The sequence below is a fragment of the Apiospora hydei genome, assembly GCF_038363865.1.
Source record: "Apiospora hydei strain CBS 114990 chromosome Unknown utg000006l_segment0_segment0, whole genome shotgun sequence".
Lineage (NCBI taxonomy): Eukaryota > Fungi > Ascomycota > Sordariomycetes > Amphisphaeriales > Apiosporaceae > Apiospora > Apiospora hydei.
This window is the reverse complement of record NW_027117365.1, coordinates 1332768-1354403: the sequence shown is the minus strand read 5'-3', so window position 1 is coordinate 1354403 and position 21636 is coordinate 1332768. Positions and strand designations below refer to the sequence as shown.

The following is a 21636-nucleotide window of genomic DNA, read 5'->3' as shown; positions in this document are numbered from 1 at the left end:
CATTAAGGGTGTCTCTGTACATGGAGAAACCCCATCCATGGTCTGGATTAATGCCAATCATTATCCACCCAAAGAAGTGAATACACAATACACAGGACACTGAAATAGCCATTGGATAATCGAAAAAAACATTGGAATGCATAACCCTCGAGTGTTACCCCTCTGTCTTGTAGATCGGCCATCTCCATGCTGAATGGCGTAATCCAGACAATGCCTTACACATATGTACGCCCTACACACCTTTCATAGTTGCCCAGATGTTCCCACCTGTGAAAGTAGGCTCACAGTTCGAGATGACTGCGAGGCTGATCCGGGCTGGTTGATACAAACATACTGAGGGCACATCTGGTCGACCTTTGTCAGAAATGAGATTGCTGCCCGCCTACTTTGACCTTTCCCGACACTACTACCAGTCGGGGTGCCGATAGGTACGGCGTCCACCTCCAGGTCAACTCATCGTAAAAGACACTTCCTACCATACTACCACCTCCCGGGGACAAGGGTATAATAACATGTATACTGGCCTTCAAAGCAGTCGATAGGGGCCAACGTTGGATGCAGACATCGTGTCCGTTGTCTACCTGTATCCATCCGCCTTTGCTTAAATCAATCCCTCGGAGGGCACTCCAATAGCTAGAAATGGACATGGCAGTCTGCTGAATCTTGCGGTAGATCTTGATTGCTTCTTCCGTGGCATCGGACTTGGGCAGCAGCCACTTGAAGCGGTCTTAGGTCATGCTGCCGGTTCGTAGATGCTTGTCTACGAGAGAGAGGGGGCAAAGGACAGGGCGAGGTAAATGGTGAGAGAGGGTCAAGCCTCTAGTAAAATTTGAATTATGTGATATGTCTTTCTATTTTCCAATTTCAAAAGTAGTCACTCGACATATTGGCCATCTTGGCTGTTGGGAAACAGGATAGGCCAGTTTTGATATTCTAGTAATGGATATATATATATATATATCAGGAGCCTGACCTGCCGCCAATAAAAATGGACAGCCTTAATGACATCCATATTTGGTAGGTACAGGATGAGGGCTTGATCATGGTCGGATAGCCTGAGGACACAGTTGGGGCATTGGCTACAATGTGGACTTGTCCAGGACTAACCGGCCCTGCTGAGCTCTGATGCGCCAGGGCTTTCCACTTGGATCCCGGCTCTTACTTTAGTTAATTCTGCTATCTGGGCGAGTCACGAGTCCTCGATGGCCGTTTGAAGATATTTGGATTCCTGATTGAGCTAAATGCGGACTCGCTCTGGTGTAGTTGGCAATCACGGGATGCCACCGTTCGAAGCCGTTGGCTTGAAGCCATTGGGTTGGCTGGTCGTCTCTCTTGGTCCAGCATGGACCCGCGAGTTTAACACGCTCTCGGGGTCCTAATGCTCGCCCCACGTTGTTGTATGCTTCTGATTATGTGTAGGTGTTTTGAGAGGTTGCTGTACTAGGATCTAGAAAGAAGGTTGAAAGCCTGCCACCTGCCAAACAGAAAGCATACGCTAGTGATCCCCTCCGGGGTGGGCAGTCCCGTAGTTGCATACGCTTAAAACAAGGTGGGCCAATCGGCGGGAGACGGGTCCACTTATGCACCCAGCATCTTGGAATGGAATATAATTTCCAATATCAAAATTTGATTTCAACAAACAACACGGCCTTGTGGTCTAGCGGGTAAGTTACAATTTCCGATCAATTCGAATGAATTACAGCTAACATCCGGAAAGTATGATTCGTCCTTCGGGTAATTCCGGGTTATTCATTAATCTAAAATGGACGAGGTCCCGGGTTCAATCCCCGGCAAGGCCCCAAATTTTTCTTTTCTTTGCCGTAGGTTTGGACCTGCGGTACACCTTTTGTTATTTTTGACTCGGGAGTGTAGTGCAGAGAGGAAACACCCATATCTCTTACGTATTGACTGCAAGGTTTTGAATCGTCTAGCCGTGATACTTGTACAGCAGTGCGTGACTGAAACAGAGACATGCTTAGAGCTACGCTACACTAGATACCCTATGCAAAAGAAGCACGACTGACATGTTGCCCGTACTTGTTTTTGAGATGCCAAACCAGGACGTTTGCGTTCAAGTCATAGTGCAGCGACTGCATATACTTGTATCTAAGTAGGCAAGATGTATATAAGCTGACCTTGACTGCACGTGGCCTTGACGGCTTCCTCTTGCAAGGGCAACCTGAAATGCAAACACCCCAGAATGTAACATTCCAAAAAACTTCTAGGTCACCGCCATTTATGATTGGGCTTGTTCAACATAACGAACTTGGCTGGCTGGCGTGGGACACATGCATTTAATTACACCTGGATCCAGAGCCGGAACTCTCCGCCTAGCGTCCGATAACAATCGGCCTTGGCATCGAAGCCTCTACCGGCTGAGCATCTTCACTTATCAAGGGACATGCTACTTAATTTTATCTTAGAGGGTTGAAAGTTCATATATGATTTATATTACTGCTTGAATTTTCTAAGCTGGTTTTATGAAAGAACTCAGTCGAATCACCAGCGCGTTTCAATGCCCTGAAGGGCCAGCATCATGAGCAGCAATACATCAAAGCCCATCAACCTGCAGACGGGCTGGCCCTCCGCCCGGCTATGCGCATCAGCTGCTATACTCGATGGCGCCCAACAAGTGCTCACTTCCGAGACGGAAGCAGGCCCCGCCATGCTTTACGGCCCACGCATTGGACACACGCCGCTGCGCGAGAGTTTGGCGACATGGCTGAGCACATTCTACGCCCAGTCGATGGCTGGCAACCCTACAACCAAAGACCGCATCGCCATCAGTAACGGCGCCTCAGGGAACTTGGCCAACATCCTGCAGAAGTTCGCGGATCCGTTCTACACGCGTGCCATCTTCTTGGCCGAGCCCACGTATTTCCTGGCCTGCCCTATCATGGAGGACAACGGATTCCGCGGGAAGCTGCGGGGCGTGCCCGAGGGCGGCCCAGAACACGGCGGGCTGGATCTCGGGTTTCTACGCCAGCGCTTGCGAGAAACCGAGGCGGAGGCGGGCCGGACAGCCGCCGAGAGTGGTCGGGCGGATGCGCCGGTCCTGAAGGCCGGTCCTTTGTATCCCAAGGTGTTCAAGTATATCATCTACGTGGTCCCGACCTTTGCGAACCCGAGCGGGAAAACAATGGCGGAGCAGACGCGCCGAGAACTCGTCTGTATAGCACGCGAGTTCGATGCGCTGGTGATTTCAGACGATGTGTATGACTACCTCAGGTGGCCGGCTGATCTAACAGGGGGTGGTGATGATGCCTTACCTCCTCCTCCATCGAGACTGGTGGATATTGATCGCGGGATGGACGGCTACGACGAGAAATGGGGAAATACACTCAGTAATGGATCATTCTCCAAAATCATCGGGCCGGGAGTGAGGGTGGGCTGGGCTGACTGCGCGCCGGGATTGGCTTTCGAATTAGGCGAAGTGTGAGTTTCTTCTGCGATTTAGCACTTACACCTCATGCACCACCACTCGAGAAGCATAATAGAGCTGATTAACGGTATTAGTGGCTCGTCGAGCTCAGGGGGCGGCCCGGCTCATCTGTCTTCGACCTTTGTGGATAAGATGCTTCGCAGTGGCGCGCTGGACAAGCACATCCAGACAGTTTTAATCCCGACGTACAGGAGGCGGTACCACACCATGATGGGATGCATCGCGCAAATGCTGGTCCCCACGGCGTGAGTGTCGAGTCAAGCATGGATGAAAAGGAAGGAAGCACAGCTCTCGCCGGCGGTTTCTTTCTTTACCTCCGGCTCCCTGACGATGTCCCGCATGCGCGGACTGTCGCATCGGTGGCCTTGCGGGAGCATGGACTGCGGATTGCCTTTGGGCACTTGTTTGTCGTAGCTGGGGATGAGGGAAGCATCGCCAGAGCAGAAGGCCCGGGCGGCATCTCGAGATGTTTCCGGCTGTGCTGTGCGTGGCACGAAGAGGAAGAGCTACGGGAGGGTGTGCAGAGGCTAGCGGACACACTTGCGTCCATACGAGAGCGTATGGCGAGAGGTGAGGCTATTCGCGAAGAAGCGCTCGGTGTACGATGAAATTACCATGTTCTCAGCATGAATTGACTTTGCATCTCGCTGACGGCTTGGAGCTATATAACATGCTAAGAGGGAAGATCTACGACCATGTACTTGTTAGACTTTATACTACTGCCAGCGATGCACCTAATGCGTGCCACTGTACCTCGAGCATGAGTTGCTGTAGGAACAACAACCTCCCAACAAAGCACATCCTACATGTAGTCCATTGTCTGTTTTGACATCTTCTCATTCGTCAATTTCTCATATTGCTGTTGCGCGTTATAGTTCTCTGGCCATCAATGGCCGACTGCTCAAACCGGTAGGCAGACAGAGGTAGGGGAGTTTTTGTGGAAGAAGAGCAAATACCAAATACCCGAGCTTACATGAGATCAACAACAAACAGAGTCATCAATTGGCCTGTAGAGGGGCAGCACTGTCACTGTATGGCGGGGTATATCCATGCATTTGTAAATAAAGCGCTGGGCTGGCAGTTGCTGAATGTAACCAAGAACCAGCCGATGGCACTAATCCGTTTACCATTCCCCGATCCCCTTGGTGCCTTAGTGGCCCCAGGGCCCCAGCAAAACGAGACCCTGGACGCATTGATTGCCAAAACACGCGACCCGCGGCCACCCATCCGCGTCCCCTATTTAAAACAAATTGAGCCCGTCATGCTGAATGGACGCACTTGCTGTACGGTAGCCGCCTCTCAAGCACCACTACTGACTGACCTGTTTGCCCAAGAAAAAGTTTGTTGGACTTGGATGGAGGCCGAACAGCTCGTGTGCTGAACTCTGGCCAGCAAAGCCCCGTCCATGCCTGCCACAGCTGGCCGTAAGTATCTGCTGTACAGCCCAAACCTTGCAATCGAGCACCTAATAGGGGTGCCGGTACCTACGCTCAAGCTTCACAACCGGCTTGAACTTCGCCTGCCTTACTTCCTTAGCCTTTCCCCACGGAACACCAGCACCCCAAGACCGAGACCGAGACCAAAGCTCCACCGGCAACCACGAGACCTCCCTCAGCCGTTTGTCGCTGGCTCCCTTCGAAATTACTTGCGACAACGGGCGCACGATGCGATAAGCACGCAGCTCTGGACAGACGATGCGCTCTGGTGCTAGTTGCTACTTTGACCTCCCCGGCTCACGCGCACTTTTACGACAGATACAGACGACAACAACTCTCTCACCACCCCAACTGTCGCCCCGAATAAGAGAACGGTCATGACCAAATGTTTCGCCGGTCATCGCCCACCATGTTTCTTCCCACGTTCCTGAACCCTTCAGGGAGCCGCAGCAGCTCACACAAGTCCAAGTCTTCCAAGTCGTCGCCCGAGACTACCCCCGTCCGCTCTCGAAGCCCCGACCCGTCTCTAGCCGATTACCTGTACGACGAGTCGCAGCTCGAACCCCCACCGCCGTTGCCCAAGGATCTCCTGGACCTGAACACCTGCTTGGAGATTCTGGCGACCATCTTTCCCGATGTCCAGGTAGAGGTCTTCCGCGAGATGCTGGCGAGCTTCTCGGAAGAGTCGAGGCTGGAAGTCATTGCGGATGCTATGCTCAAGAACCCCGCTGCCTGGGTAAAAGGACGTCGCAGGCTGCGAGGTGGCCAGAAAGAAGGCGAGGCAGCAATTTACGAGCCCCCGGTGCCACCGGCTGAGGCCTTTAGAGGGTCCGATTATCGAAACGCCGTGAGATCCCTGGCTTGGCAGGAGTTCAAAGGCCTCTCGAAGTCGGCAATCGACGCCGTGCTCTCCGAGTCGAACTATTCGTACCTGGACGCCCGGCCAACGCTGGTGAACTTGTCTTCCAAGTCGTGGAAGTTCACAATATCGTCTATGCTGTTTCGGCGGAAGCCGGTAACCACGGGCGAGGCAGAGAACCACCCACTGGTCGTGTGGAAGTCATCAGGCCAAGGATACATAGTCCCGACGATCAAGCCAACGGGCAACGCTGAACTGGACAAGGAGCTATTCAACGAGCTCATCGTGCCATTGAAAAAACGCGAGGCGAGCACCCGAGAAGAGAGCGACCGCACTCTCGCGATGACATTACACACCGAGGAGGCAGAAGCTGCCGAAGCTACCTATGAATGCGCATGTTGCTTCACGGAAGCTACGTTTGAGGAGTTCACAACATGCAACACGAGCGAGGGACACATGATCTGCTTCCGCTGCGTCCAACACTCCATCACCGAAGCCATCTTTGGCCAGGGTTGGCATAGGAGCATCAACAAAGATGCTGGCACTCTGCACTGCCCTGCAGTGGCATCCCAGGAGTGCAAGGGATGTATTTCAGCACAGCACATCCATCGTGCTATGCTGCAAGAGAGGAACGGAGCCGAGGTGCTGCGCAAGTTTGATCAGCGGCTGGCAGACCACGATCTTCTGTCGAGCAATCTCCCGCTCATCAGGTGTCCGTTCTGTAACTATGCGGAAGTCGATGATTTGTACGTCCCGGAGTCTGCACAGAAGCGGATGAGACTCCGTGTGAACAATCTGCCCAACCTGATCTTCCTCGTCGTCATAACACTATGCGTCTTCCCCGTGTCTGTCCCGCTCATTATGATCACGACAGTGGCGGTGTTCTTCCTCTCCAGCATCGGCGTGGCTAGGAATTACGCAATGTCACACTTCCGCGCTGCCATTACCCGCCACCAGCGGCGCCGTCACGGACTCAAATTCGTATGCCGTAACCCGGAGTGTGGGGCAAGCCTCGTGCATGTCGTGCTCGAAAGGCTGGGTCGACATTCACGTCTGCCATGAGTCGGAGCTGGTGGCGCTGCGGACGGCGGTGGAGCAGGCCATGTCGTTGGCCGTCAAGCGCGTGTGTCCTCGGTGCTACACGTCGTTCGTCAAGTCCGCCGGCTGCAACAAGCTGACCTGTCCCTGCGGTTACAAGATGTGCTACGTCTGCCGCGCCGACATCGGAGCGTCGAACCAGGGCTACAGCCACTTTTGCCAGCATTTCCGGCCCGAAGGGGACGGCAGGAAGTGCCTCGAGTGTCGCAAATGCAACCTCTGGGAGGCGGAAGACCAGGAGGCAATTCTGCGCCAGGCCAGAGAGGACACGGAGCGCAAGTGGCGGGACGAGAACCGCGACATCTCCGCGGCGGAGAGGGCGTATCTCGACACGGGTGTCGCCAGCGGCGGCGCCGGCAAGACGATGCATAAGGTGCTGACGACTGGCCGCCTCCCGAGCGTCAACGACGTCTTTGATTTCTTCGTGGAGACGTTTCTCGTGGTGTAGGAGCTCATGAAGCTAGATTGATTGTACAGAGGCTCTCGACGCCTGAAAAAGAAAGGAGACGTTGGGGAGAGTGGAATATGCACACCGCAAGGGAAGAGAGAGTCGAGCACAGCATGCATGGAGTTTCAGGAGCAACACGCCATAACCAACTGGCGAGGGGATATGATTATTCGGGGCTTGCTTTTTTGTTTATTTTTGGCTGCATTACGTAGATCGCTGTCCACTATATCTATACCTATCAGGGGCTAAGGGGGACTGTCGGGGATCAACGGGAAAGGGGACTGGTTTATGGGATATGGGACAAACAGGACATTAGGTTATAAATTACAAGAGAGAGAGAGAGAGATGCTGGCATGGTGCGTAACGAGACATCAATGGGGCTACGCAGCTCACAAGTCCATCATATATAATCTTTACGAGAGGAGGAAGAAAGAGCAGAAGGAAGAAGACCCACGCTTCGAAATATTCGAAGGAACAGACGGGCTGACCGCATCGATATCATACCCCAGAGCTTGATAGAGAAATTCAGTTTTCATCAATAAGGAGAAGGAGAAAGAAGCTTGAACACGCACTCTCGAAGTGAGCGTATAAACTTGCCCCTGAAGCCAGTTGATCACATATTGAACCAGGAAACAAAATGGTTTGAACTTTTAATCTGTCTCATTATTCAAAGTAACTCATCGTGCCTGCTCCATCGAAACGTTGTCAAACTAGGATAATCATACAATAATATCACACACACTTGCCGGATCTCCCCTTTTATACGGGTGCCTCCTTCAATCCCCGACATCCTGTCTGCCATCCACACTCCCCCTGCTTTAAATCTTGGAAGAAGACGACGATCCGTCGACCAACTCGGCCGCGGCGCCCGAGATGGCCATCTTGCCCGTCTCCTTGACCTTGGCCTGGAAGATGACCTTGTTGCCGTCCTTCCACATCTCGGTGACGAGGGTCTCGCCCGGCAGGACGGTGCCGGCGAAGCGGACCTTGATGTTCTTGAAGGGGCCGAACTTCTCGTAGACGGCCTTGCCGGCGATGCCCATGAAGCAGAGGCCGTGCAGGATGGGGCGCTTGAAGCCGCCCATCTTGGCGAAGTTGGGGTCCACGTGCAGCGGGCTAGGTTTTCTCAAGTCAGTTTCCCGTTGTTCTTAAAGGGGGGTGCGCAGGTAATACGTACTTGTAATCACCGCTCAGGCGGTACACGGCAGCCTGCTCCTCGGTCGTAGTCGACTCGACCACAACGTCCGGCATGCGCTTGGGCGGGCTGTTGACGGCCGTGGAGGCGCCGCGGTCCTGGGGCTTGCGCTGCCCGCCGAAGCCGCCTGCGCCGCGGAGGAAGACGGTGGACTCGTTGTAGAACAGGTCCTCGCCCGTCTCGGCGTTCTTGGTCAGCACGCCGCCCTTGAGGATGGCGGCCGAGCCCTTGTCCACGACCTCAATCAGCTTCGCGTAGCTCTTGGTCCGCGCGGCCGTCGGGATCGGGTACTTCTTGATCTCCAGGTATTGCTCGCCGTGCAGCAGCATCATGGGGTTGAAGTTGGGCACCACCTGGTCCATCGAGTAGGGCGTGTTGACGTCGAACGCGGGGATGACGCCGTAGGTGGGCAGGACCTGGAAGTCCTCGTGTCCCTCGAAGACGTAGGGGATCTCGGTGCGCTTGGCACCTACGCCCAGGTTGTACAGCATGCAATCACGTTCCGAGTAGCTGAACTCGGTCTCGGGCGACTTGGCGTTTTGTGCCGTGGCGATGGCGTCTAGGTACTTCTTGCCTTCGCTCTCGGGCAGGGGCGCTGGGCTGGGCTTCTTCTGTTTCTATAAAATACAAAAATTCGTTAACATTTCTTCATGACTAGTACTAGTAGGTATGTATATACTACAAGTTCAAGCGTATACGAAATAGTGTCCTCATACCTTAGCAGCCCCGCTCCTGTTCTCCATGTTTGCCATAACCTTGCCTACAGCGTCCGCTGCCTTCTCGGGGTGATCTGCCCGCTCGTCGAAGGTGATGATCTTTTCCCATTGCTGGCGCACAGCTTCGGGGGTGAGAGGCACATCAACGGGGAAAGCAGCACCGCCGGATCGCTGCCATCGGGTCTGACCGCACCAACCACTACCGACTTCGTACAGCCCACCTGTGGGGTTCTTGGGCACCTTGTCACTGCAAAGTGCCAGTACGAGAGGGGCTATGTAGTCAGGCTTGAAGGCTTGGACAAGCTCCTCGGGCAGAATTGTGGCAGTCATCGCAGTACCAGCGTTGGGGGCGATCGTGTTCGTGTAGATGTTGTACTTGTATCCCTCCAGAGCGAGAGCTCGCGAGAAACCCAGGATACCGCATTTCTATCGTCGTGTCAGTGTCTGAGCATGTTCATCATTTGCGAATTCAACTTACGGCTGCGGCATAGTTGGCCTGTCCAAAGTTTCCGTAAATACCACTGGTGGAGGTGGTGTTCACAATGCGACCGTACTTCTGCTTCAGCATGATGGGCCATGCTGCCTTGGTGACCTTGTACGTGCCGCGCAGATGCACGTTCAAGACGGGATCCCACAGGTTGTCGTCCATGTTGGTGAAAGCCTTGTCTCGCAGAATGCCTGCATTGTTGATGATGATGTCGATGCGGCCAAAGGCGTCCATGGCACCCTTGACAACCTTCTCGCCTTCCTCGGCAGAGGCCTTCACGCCAGCAGCCTTACCACCCATCTTCTTAATCTCCTCTACAACAGTGTCGGGGTTCACCAGATCGTTGACAACAACTGACGCACCAGCCCTGGCAAAGGCAAGACTGTAGGCACGGCCAATACCGGCACCGCCGCCCGTTATTAGAGCTACACGACCCTTGAAGTCGAGGGGCTCGCCCTTGTCGCTGGGTCCCATCTTCATCGAGTCTTCAAGAAGAGACATGAAATCGTTTGGTCCCGAGGGGTATTGAGGGTCCGAGAAGTCTGTGACCTTGTTCCACTTCTTCAGGACAGCCCCGGGGGTGTAGCTGTCATCGGCCTTGAGCAGAAGACCGCTGGACCGCTCCCAGCGGAACTTGGCAATGTGACCACCGCCGACCTCGAAGATGCTGCCGTTCTCGTCGGTGTTGCTCTTGTGGACCAGGACAGCAACAAGTGGGACGACCCACTCGGGCCTCAGGTTCTCGAGGACCTCCGGAGGCATGACCGTTTGGGTCATGCGGCTGGCAGCGATAGGGGCAATGACATTGCAGATGATGTTGTATTTGGCGCCCTCCTTAGCCAGCGTCTCGGTGAAGCCGACCTGGGCCAGCTTGGCGGCCGAGTAGTTGCACTGGCCGAAGCTGCCAAACAGACCCGCAGCCGAGGCCGTGTTGATCACGCGACCGTACTTCTGTTTGCGGAAATAAGGCCACGCGGCACGGGCGCATTTGTAGGCGCCTTTGACGTGCACCTTCATAATCAGGTCCCAGTCCTGATCGGACATGTTCTTGAAGCTGACATCGCGGAGGATTCCGGCGTTGTTGATGAGGACGTCGATGCGGCCGAAGTTCTGGATCGCGGTTTCGATGATCTTGTCGCCGTTCTCGACGCTGTCGTAGTTCGCGACAGCCTGGCCGCCGGCCTTCTTAATCTCGTCGACGACGACGTCGGCAGCCTATCGCAATCAAAGTCATGTTAGGATACTTCATTTGCCCAAGTGTGAATCTCACCCATGGGACGGGTAATTTGGTTTTTGGGTTTCTTACCTTGGTTGAGTTACCCTCCCCCTTGAAAGAACCACCGAGATCGTTGACGACGACCTTGGCTCCTCTGGATCCAAAGAAGGTAGCGTATGCCTTACCCAGGCCACCGCCTGCGCCCGTGACGACGACGACCTGGTCGTCGAAGCGCAATTGGTCCGCCATTGTGTATGTATAGTATAGGTCGGGAAGGGAAGGGAAGGGCAGCGACAACAGTAAAGAAAACAAAGACGGGGTTGTTTACTGTTGCTAACTGCTTCACAGTGGGTAGGAGGGTATCAAGAGGATGGGGAAGAGAAAGAGAAGAGCTGTCGCTGCTTGAAGGTGAATGGGAAATGGAACGACGAAAGAAGGTTGGGGGGGATTATGTCTCTCTTTGAGGAGTGCCGCTCCCTCGTTGATTAATCTGAGATATACCCGGGGTAGCTTGCCGCATCGCACTGGCAATTCCACTGGGGCCGGGCCTATCTGTCAGAGACCTACCTCGGGGGCCGAGGCTAATCGCTAATCAGCTCTATTTGGCGGGCACTTGAGCCTGGGGTAAGAGCTGCTAATGCCGAGGGGGGACCACTACAGACCACTATGCCCGATTCGTCCTGGCTGGTCCCGTCTCGACTCGCCCATTCTTCACATGCCATCAAAGAACAGCCACTCACCACTGTAGTCTGTTGCTGACTTGCTCTGCAAGTAGTCGAGGGTGACCATGTGCGCTGAGGACGGAACGCGACAATTACGTCGTCCTGTCCCACAATCCACGCCAGCTGTCAGCGTTCGCCCTCCTTTTCGTTTGTTCAGCTGCGTGTCACATGTGTTTGGACTTGCGATCATCACTCCTCACCATTGGGCTGTTGTTGCTGCTTGCTTCCCGTCTCTGCAAGTGGTAGAAATATCAGCAGCATGGTTTGAACACACAGCCTTTGGCTCACATTTTCAAAAACAAAACAGCGGCCAATTTGATGCATACCTCTTAAGTAAGCAGGCATGCAATCTGCCCCTGTGCCGATGCAGTGTTCGGGGCCAGCCGTGCAGCAAACCTCCTGCCTCCTGCTTTTCTAGGCTGGCTGGCTGTAAGACAAGCAATGACATACTTCCACCCCGCAGTGCCCCCACTATTACATAGCCGGCCATCATGAATTCCGTCGTGGCTTGCCAGCAACAAGTCGGCCGCAGGTCTGCCTGTGTGAGTGAGTCTCATCTTCGAATGACCAGTCTGAGGATCAACACCACTCTTACGCGATCTGTTCACACCCACCCATACGAATAAACACATGCCCTTCGGCATATCCCGCCCGGACGTACCGAGAAACCATCCATGGCCTCCGGACCCGAGATCGTCGACGACAAGTCGCCCATCTGCATCCCCTTCATCCTGGCCCGCCTCAAGGAGCAGCAGAGGATCCAGCAGTTGAATCTGAAGCAGCACTTGGGATCCGACACCGGGAACCGGCGACCCTTTGTCATCGGCCTGAACGGCGTGCAGGGCGTAGGCAAGACGACGCTTGTCGCTGCGCTCGCCAAGACTCTGCAGTCCGAGTATGGGCTCGAGACGCTCGTCGTCAGCATAGACGACTTCTACCTGCCGCATGCCGACCAGAAGGCGCTGGCTGCCGATCAGCCCGACAACAAGTTGGTTGCATGTCGCGGCGAACCTGGTAATAGAATGACCCCTTTTCTCCCCAAATTTGCACTCACGAACCTGCTCCCCTACGAGAAAGGGAATGCATTTCAAATCCGCATCTTGTTCGGGTCGAGACCTTTACTACGAAAGACCCAGGTCCATGTATTCATCTTCTCCAATGCACTCATGAATTTGATGAAATTTGATTTCCAAGTGGAGACTAATCGACTCTACGTCATATGAACAGGAACACATGACATGAAACTAGCCTCCGCATTTCTCGAGGCCGTGACCCAAGGCCGGCCGGCCAAGATCCCCCAATACGACAAGTCCGCCTACGCCGGCGAGGGGGACCGGGTGCCCGAGTCGCACTGGCTCGGCGTCAACGGGCCGGGCCAGCGCAAGGTCGAGGTCGTTATCCTCGAGGGCTGGTGCGTCGGCTTCCGGCCCCTGAGCCCCATGGCCATCACCGCCCAGTGGATGGGCCCCAGCCGCACGCTGCAGCAGCACGACCTGCAGCACCTCGAGTTTGTAAACTGGCAGTTGGAATCGTATGAGCCCATCACGGCCATGTTCGACGCCTTCATCCACCTCGACGCCGAGGACTTGGAATGGGTCTATGACTGGCGACTCGAACAAGAAGTCAACCTGATCCGGGAAAGGGGAAGCGGCATGACCCGCGAGCAAGTCATCAAGTTCGTAGATGCTTATTATCCGGCCTATGAGCTATACGCCCCCTCGTTAAGACAGGGAGTGTTCGCGGACAAACTCTCGTGTCACTTGAGATTAGTGGTATCAAAAGATAGGAGAGTGAAGGAGTCATTCATAATCTAATCGTCAAAAAATTCAAAATATCCACCGTAACTACGGTAGCTGAGCCCCTCTTCTGTGTACATTGCAGCTTCGTGAACAGACAAACAAGCATACACCATAACTCCAGATCATGCGTCGTTGTGGTCATAAGAGCGCCTATAAGCCCAAGCAAATATACTGTAAATGTGTGTGATCTTGGCAGCAGCCAACCTTGGAATACCACCCAATAAAACACTGGGCCCAAGGAAGTCGCTCGAGTAGCCTCATTCAAAGTCCGTCCGGCTCATCATCTTGGCGCCTTCGCTCTTCAGTTCCACAAGAGTCCTGTCGATACCACCGATCTTGTGCCTGACTGCGTCTTCCCGCTCGGCGACTTCGTTCTCGAAATCTTCCACCATCTGCCTCTTCGCTTGGCGGGCTTCTTTAAGGCGATTCATGACTCCACCAAACTTCTCCAGAAACCAGTCACCAGCGTCATCCCATTCCCCGACAGGCATCGAGGTAAAAAACGTAGATTGTGCTTCTTGATCTCTATCAAGATAGTGCTGCAGTTTGTCGGGCAATGTACCCTGCAGTGGAAGCCTCGTCGACTGCGACTCCGCTTGAGCTGGATCGTAGTCAAAATCCTCGTTCCTCAGGCTGTCGTACTGCATTGCAGCGAGCGCCCCATCATCGTAATCAGGCTCAAAGTTCCGCTTTTTGGAGCTCGATTGGCGCTTTTCGGGTGCCGCACGAGGCATTGCGCTTTCGTGGAGACTGTTTCGACCTCTGCTACTCTTGCTTGCTTTGCTAAAGAGTTGGCGGTTAACCTGGGGCGACTTCTTCGCAGCTGGCTTCGGCGTAGTTTGTTGGTCCGTTTCTTCCCCTGCTGATTCTTCTCGATGACTGACAATCGGAGTTTCAACGTCCACGAAGACAGTCGAGCGATGGGGACCCCCGTGGTCTTCATCGTCTCTCAAAAGTTCACTGTCGTCCTCCATTTCGTCATCTTCTAGGCCCGTTCCAGGCGTCTGGTAGGCCTCTCGTGGTGGTGATGACATGGGGTTGTGTCCATTGGCATATGGTGTTCGGTTAGAGTAGTCGAGCGGTTGCGCGCCTCGCAAAGGCAACCGCGCCCTGTGGCGGTTTAGAGATGGGTTCGGGGGCGACCTATCTGGTGCTGTTTGGTAGTGTATGTCGTCCACTAAGGAGTCATCATCCCGAGGTAATCCCTTAGCCTGGCCTCGAGCTCGGGCGTCGGGCGTAGAAGAGCTCCTCTGTAGCCCTGGGCCGCGAGCATCGTTTACGACGTCGATGAAACCTTGTGAGTTGATGGTAAAAGGTGGTCTGCTCAGCTCGCCACTTTCTCTCTTGATTTGGAGTTGACGTGGCGCGCCCTGCTTGAGGACTGATTCTACCACTGGCCCACGGTGCCGATTACTGATCCTCGAATCATTGTTACTAGCAGAATCGCTGAAGACGGAACCGTCCACCGTGGAGCCGTCCCAAAACGGCTTGTTTCTCTGGGATTGCCTCAAGGGCTCTGATGCAAGATCATTGTTTCGTTGCGAACTAACGGAGCCATCTCTGCCGTGTCCTATGTGGTTGGCTGCTGAGCGTGTGGTAGTAGGCACGCGTTGGGCCAAGGAAGATCCAGCGCGGTTCGCGTTTGCATTGATTATGGGCATACGCGACTGCGAGTGAGGTTGTTGAGGGGGTGAGTTGTTTTGTACTGTTGTGATGGGAGCTGGTTGGCTCTGTGTCTGGTAGACGGTCCTCTTGTGCGGGCTACCCTGGTGGTCATGTACATGAGGCCCGACAGGCGCAGCAGGGGCATTTTGCCCAGCATTTGTGACCCAAGCCTGCATCTTGGTTTTGGATTGCTGGAGAAAGTGGCTTGGAGGCATCGGGTCAATTCTGCTTCGCTGGTGTTTCAAAGTGGTGGCGAGGACAGCTTCCGATGATCTTTGCTTTTGTTGTTTACCTGTTGCGCGGGCACGACGCGTTAAGAGCTCTGTTCCACTGATGGTTGACGTGTCGTGATAGCAGTTGCGCGAGGATTATCAGTGTCGAGTAAGCTGGCCGTTATGTATCAAGGTGCCATCCTGCCCAATGCGACAGCAGATGTTGGGTCGCAACGGCAGTCCCCAGAGATCTAGAGAGATTTGGATGGCATAGTGCGCTGAGCCGTCCAATGAATTGAGGTTGAGGCGGTCGAATGGTCAATGAGCGTTGTTGCTGGATAGGGCCAAATTCCAGAAAGCCTCAGTTTTCGGGGTCCATGATGGATGGCAGCTGCGAGACGCGGGGTCATGTGATGCAGCGGCTTTGCACACACGTACTTGGAAAATAAATTGATGTATGTACATGTAGTTGATGCAAGATGCAAAGGCAACCACGAATAGGACTGCCGCAAACCCTAAATTGATTCCGGAATCCCCTAAAGATGTCTGCAACCTCCCATTGCGCTCCAATCAACCCTCTCAATTGGCTGCATCGATTTGCACTGAGAGGTTGCCTCACCTTTTGGGGCCTCAACGCATGCTGCATATGAGCTGGCTTGCATAAACTCAAGGGAAATTCGGTCCATGCACGACCAATCAATCTGACATCGAGCTGCCCTGGCACTTTCCAGAACGGATAACGGTATCAAATCAGGAGCTGCATTCTGGACTTGCAGCAAATGGTGATATAGGTAGGCGTAGGGATCGTTGCGTGGGGTGCATATGGTGTAGGCCGCTACATGATGCAGTCAGGACTGGACGATGATGTTCTTACCGGTCATCTCCTACGTACGGTTCATGCCTGCAGCAGCAGCAGCAGCAGCAGCAGTACCATCCCTTCGACGCGACAAGCGGTCTCTGCTATCGTGTCCAGCACTCATGGGGGAAATCACCAGGTCAATCCCGTGGCACCTTTCATTGACCAGGACGGGTACGTGCGACCAAAACTCCTGATCATGATATTCCTTGGCGCATAGGCTTTTATAGACATGGCTTTCCTCGCCCGTTTGGGCTGCCGGATAGGCTTACCCAAACGAGCTCCGGGGTAGATTTTGCCGGCTTTTGCTCGAGCGCATTTCGGACTCTCACATTGAAGATGATCAATAGACGTAAGTTACATCTTAGGGAAAAGCAGAATTGCGCATCGACTACTCTCAAGTGATCATCCTGAAGTGCATGCTGGCGGAACTTCTACAAATCACGGTCGGTCAAAGCGATGGCGCATATGCCATCGGAAAGATTTCCCGGGCTCCTTTGGTGGCCACATACGGCCTGCGCCCACCCGATGTCCGGAATGCGGAGAGGACATGCGCGACATCTTGGCATCACATTATCAACTACAAGCTACACTTACGCCATCCCATCACCGTAAAGTGAATTTTACCTTTTGTTTCGTATGGCACCCGCTACGCTGGAATGTTTCAGATCTCACATGTAACATGGTCTTGTACAAACATGTGCAGTTGTCAAAAGGGGCTAATGGTATTTTAGGGTGAGGTAAAAGAACGTCCATTATTCTTAACTCTATGGGGTATCTTCCTAAAAACCGTGGCCATTACACTATTAGCATTAACCCTAAAGGTAATGATATATCGATAGTCGATGTATGGTGTGTAGTTCTCAATTCTATCCTGGCCAAAGAAACGCCAAATCCAGTATGTGAAGTGAAAGTAAGAAGAATAAGTAGTCACGATTGTGATGTCGCAAGTTGGTATTGCGCTCAGACGACCGCCACAGCAGCCACAAGTGCATCAAGTGCAGAGCTGTGGGCGCCGGCGTCGCTAGTGGTGTAGGGGCCGGTCCAGGTCACTCCAAGCTGGTTGGTGGTGACGTTGCGGTCCTTGGCCCAGATCGTGTTCGCGTTGTTGAGAATGTAGGTGCGGTACTCGGGCATGGGGGCTACCTGGTGCAGGTACATGAGGTTGCGGAGGAAGACGCCCTTGAACTGCGCGCCGTCGGCGCCGCAGTTGGGCTCGCAGCCTTCATATAGTGTACCGTTGCGGGACAGCTTGCTCATGGCGGCCTTGGCAATGCCATCAGCTGTCGTGAGGAGGCTTTTATCGCCGGTGGCCTTGTAGAGCTCGGCCAGGCCCCCCAGAACGACGCCCTGGTTGTAGCTCCATGTGGCGCCACCGTTGTTCTTGCACTTGTCGGTCAAGCCGTCGTTGACGAGCATGTCTTGGTTGATCAGGCCGCTGCCCTTGAACCACTTCCATTGTTCCACCGCGATGTCGACGTAGTACTGCTTGTTGGGCATGCGGTTGGCGAGAGAGGCGGCAACGCTGAAAAACAACTCGTTGGCGATGGCATTGGTGTAATCCGTCACCTTTGACCAGTAGATACCTCCACACGGGGAGGCACCCTTTCGCATGTCCTCGAAGATGTCGTTGGCGGCTTGGATGTAGGTTTGATCGCCAAGGCCTTGTACGCCAAGGTCATGGGCGCGGATGAGGGCGAGCGCCCACCAGCCCTCGTCGTCGTAGTAGTCATTAAGGAAATCGTCGAAGCCACGTCGGCTTATGACCGAACGGGTGGAAGCTTCATGTTTGGAAGAAGCTTTGGAGCCCTTGGGAATGGAAATCTTGGGAATGCGAGTGTAACTCGACACCACCAGGCCTTTACGGCCAACATCAAGGGTTTTGATGGCACTGATTTGTGTTTTTTCTAAGGAGCTAATTAGATAAAGTTCTCCGGAATGACCAAAGAGCAGCATTGGGGATCCGCTAAAGAGACGCGGGGGAGACTTACGGGCTTGCTCGTATGTGTTCTGAATGATATCGGGGATATTAATGTTGGTCTTTTGTATCGTGTTGAGAGCAGCGTAGTCGGCCAGGACGGTGAGGCAGTTGGCACTGTTCCACCAGCCGGTGGTATCCCACAAGCCGGTCTTGTGGTTGTACCACCCCTGGAGGGTATTCAGGCCAGTGAGTGTATTATTCGTAATAGTCTGTAGGTCGTCGAGCTGCTTGGCCTGATCGGACATAACCATGAGCGCCCTTGAGGTCAGTCCGCCGACGAGGCCCTTGGACACGAGGCCGATTACATATTCGCTGGACACCATGATGAATAGAAAGAAAGATATAGTAGTGGTAGTAGTAGAGACAGACGAGAAGAAACAAAACAAGATCGGAAGGGTTACAGAGGGCGATCCAGCCGGGACTTTAAACGGTCATCTATGAGGGTCGGGACGGGTCACGGCTTAGAAAGACTCATAGATTCATTACTCAGGTCGTAGACAAGCAGCGGTATGCGACTGGCGGCATCCCGAGGATTAAGTAGAGAAGATCCGGAAGCGATCCCAGATGCAATATATGGAGCAGGGCGACTGCGCCTTGATGCGTCCAGACAAGTTTAAAACCCCATAGACCTGATTCGGCTGGGCTCATTAAAGGGCCCTGTGAAGTGTGGCCCTCTCTTGGCAGAAAAGGAGGGCATTGTGACAGGCGAGGACCCGATCCATGCTGGCTCTTGGGATGTTTCCATTTCTGAACAGGGGCTGGGCGGATCGTCACGGACCAGGGTTGGTTGGGTGTGGTGTGGGCAGCGTTATGCTTGCCAGCTCATCTGAGAGCGAAGCATGCCAACTTAGGTTGCCTTAGCTGGCAATAGATTGGGGACATGCACGGTGTGCTGTTGGTTGCACGGGGGAAAAGAATTTGTCGCTGGCTTGCTGGGAGCTCGAGGTATCTTGTATCGAGCCGCCTGAAGTGGTGTTGGTTGGACGCTCCGAAGCTGGATGCCCCAGCTGTTTCAGGTTAAATTTGAGCCTTCATGCGCGCGCTAGAGCAGGTCCTGCGTGCTGCGTGCCGGTCGCCGTCGAGCCGTTACACTGCTAGCCACTGGCAGAACCACCGTGCTACCTACTGGGCTGCACTACTTAGGCTTAGCAGGCACTGCTAATATGTAGACACTGTCTAGTGGCAGAGTGGTAGCCCTCTCTGTCAACCCCTGGGCCCCACTCAGCCACTCGCCTCCGTCTCCGATCAATCTAAATGGATCCCAGAGGAGATCCAGCGGTTGATTTGAAAATCGTTCACAAGCAGACGAACGAAGCATTTCGTGCAACTCAACTCAACAAAGTTCCGTGGCCCTGAGCAAAGAGAACTTTGTTTTACTCAGCTGGCACCATAGTCGTCACTGAGCAACTGGCAGACTGCGTTACTGATGTTGAGCCGAAGTGGGAGGTGGCTGTACATCGAATTGATACAGTTGATGTTAGGTGCGATACAGGTACTTCCAGGCAGTACCTGAAATCTCCTATCTGCCCCTTCGCCCCACGTTTCATTGCCGGCCTGCAGACCCATCTTCGCTGATACCTGAGGAGACTTCTCTGCCATCTGGACTGGACTTTCTGGACTTTTCAGGTCGCTCTTCCATCTCTGGAAATCGTCCTGATTGGTCCCGGAAACTCACCATGGGACGAACCGAGCCAGCACCGATTGGCCGATAGGGACATTTCGTGGAATAACAATGACAGCCGCTCAACGAAAACTTCCATCATCTGAGCAGCATCGAGTCACAGATCGTCAGACACTCTGACCAGCTGCCTATGTACCAACTTTTCCAACATCCCGACTTCCGGATTTGGGCGATTGTGTCATCGGGCATTCTCCTGCTGCTGTGCTCGTTATGGCATTTTCGATATTCGATGGGTGTCTGGGGTGTTGGCGGAAGCGCTGCAGTGCAACGATCCACCGACCGCAAATCCTTCGACGTGGCGGAGACCGGGAGTTTTGACTCGGACAAAAAGAGTGAACTAACCACCCCAGATGCATCTGTTTCCCGCCGCACCAGGACAGTACGTGATTGGCTGCGACTCATACACCGCACACACTGGCATGTCTACATATATAGGGTCAGTCCCTAAGAAGAGAATACCTGATATGCATGCTGACGGAGCCACATGGGTATTCGCACCCGCGTAACGCACACAAGCGCCCTTAGGCATGACCCTCTGACGCCATTTTTGGCAACAACTTCAACTGCGCAAGCGATCACGGAGCTTCGTGTCTAGGTAGACCCTGAGATAACCTCGCGCATTCACCACTCTCTCCCTCTCTCAACACCCTCCTGAGCGGTCAGTATGATACTCACACGCAGACTCGCTCCTCTCGTTTGATTATAGATCGCCCGCAGAAGCATTGTCCAGCTTAGGACATCGCACTATTGGTGACGATCGCAGTGTCGACAGTTCCACCCTGCCCCCTATCATCGTGTAGCCGTGGCTGGAGTGTACATATGATGGCTTTTGGAAATCCAGGGGACCATTATACAAGTCCAGGCTACCAAGTATTCGATGTCGAGCAACGTCAAAACGGGCCTACGTACATGCTGCAAGCCACAGCTGGAGGTCTGTTTTGAGTTACGTGCGAAGAGGGCGCCGATTCCTATTGGCTACCTTTCTGGAACAGTGACTCGCATTCGACATGCACATTATTGGTTCCCCAAAAACAATGGTCTCAACTCAGCTTCTTGATTTGGAAGCTGGTCCCAGTCTTCTGACTTCGTCATGGTGGACATCAAGTGAGACACTTTGGGCGATGCCGAAGTGCGTGAAGGCATCACGACATATCTTCATTATAGGATTCGTATTTGCCGATCAACTTCTTGACTCACAATACACCAGCACCTAGTTCACTCGGAGCAACGGAAGAGTCGAGCACTAGTCTCGTGTCACCGCCGCACGGGGAGAAAAGCTACGATTCAAGTATCATGCTTCCCTTTCCTCCCGAGTCGGGAAGCTGAGCATGGAGAGGGTTGCACAAGTCGAGAGGCCTTGTCCAAGCGAGGCACGCGGATAATACTTGGTTAAGCAACCCCCGTCTTGTGTTGCGACGACTGGTATTGGTGTGTGCAAGCTTGGTCAATTTCGCCATTACGCTTCACGGGAGCACGCCTATGGGCCGGTGCATGTCCTCGTGACAAAGCGCCTGTAGTCCAACAGGGGCTGGAACCGCAGCAGCAAGATACGTGCTCTCGCATGCGTTTCCAAAGGTCTCGGCCAGCAAGCACTCACCAAGCGGACGTCGTCGTCTACCGTAGACGTATGTTACGCGTCATGTCTGCGGATGCCATTGGCAGCTCACATGGTCTATTGATTTGGCCTTCTGAGCTACGGGTCATATATCACTACTTCATGTTGATCATACTAGAGCAAAAACGGATCGGCAAAGTCGCCAATTCCGAATCCTAGTATACATTGAATTGAGTTTCCACCGCATTCAGCATAGTAAAGCCCATAG

The 21636-nt window shown here is 53.8% G+C and overlaps 6 protein-coding genes across 6 annotated transcripts; 3 read left to right on the top strand and 3 right to left on the bottom strand.

The window, feature by feature from the left end:
* Nucleotides 1–2536: 2536 nt before the first annotated feature.
* Nucleotides 2537–4050, top strand: PG997_007633 (uncharacterized protein; the record flags this gene model as incomplete). The annotated part of the gene is made up of 2 exons (XM_066811948.1): nt 2537–3435; nt 3615–4050. 2 exons carry the CDS (start codon nt 2537–2539, stop codon nt 4048–4050), a joined length of 1335 nt encoding a protein of 444 aa, XP_066667290.1.
* Nucleotides 4051–5287: 1237 nt separating this feature from the next.
* PG997_007632 (uncharacterized protein) lies at nt 5288–7283 on the top strand (the record flags this gene model as incomplete). Its single annotated transcript, XM_066811947.1, has 2 exons — nt 5288–6660; nt 6695–7283. The coding sequence occupies 2 exons, from the start codon at nt 5288–5290 to the stop codon at nt 7281–7283; spliced, it is 1962 nt and encodes a 653-aa protein (XP_066667289.1).
* An 818-nt stretch (nt 7284–8101) lies between these two features.
* Nucleotides 8102–11146, bottom strand: PG997_007631 (peroxisomal hydratase-dehydrogenase-epimerase; the record flags this gene model as incomplete). The annotated part of the gene is made up of 5 exons (XM_066811946.1): nt 8102–8399; nt 8461–9095; nt 9195–9620; nt 9673–10896; nt 10988–11146. 5 exons carry the CDS (start codon nt 11144–11146, stop codon nt 8102–8104), a joined length of 2742 nt encoding a protein of 913 aa, XP_066667288.1.
* Nucleotides 11147–12293: 1147 nt separating this feature from the next.
* On the top strand, nt 12294–13433 carry PG997_007630 (D-glycerate 3-kinase; the record flags this gene model as incomplete). The annotated part of the gene is made up of 2 exons (XM_066811945.1): nt 12294–12633; nt 12847–13433. 2 exons carry the CDS (start codon nt 12294–12296, stop codon nt 13431–13433), a joined length of 927 nt encoding a protein of 308 aa, XP_066667287.1.
* Nucleotides 13434–13675: 242 nt separating this feature from the next.
* On the bottom strand, nt 13676–15259 carry PG997_007629 (uncharacterized protein; the record flags this gene model as incomplete). Its single annotated transcript, XM_066811944.1, has 1 exon — nt 13676–15259. One exon carries the CDS (start codon nt 15257–15259, stop codon nt 13676–13678), a length of 1584 nt encoding a protein of 527 aa, XP_066667286.1.
* A 1855-nt stretch (nt 15260–17114) lies between these two features.
* PG997_007628 (uncharacterized protein) lies at nt 17115–18455 on the bottom strand (the record flags this gene model as incomplete). The annotated part of the gene is made up of 2 exons (XM_066811943.1): nt 17115–18058; nt 18143–18455. 2 exons carry the CDS (start codon nt 18453–18455, stop codon nt 17115–17117), a joined length of 1257 nt encoding a protein of 418 aa, XP_066667285.1.
* Between the last annotated feature and the right edge of the window lie 3181 nt (nt 18456–21636).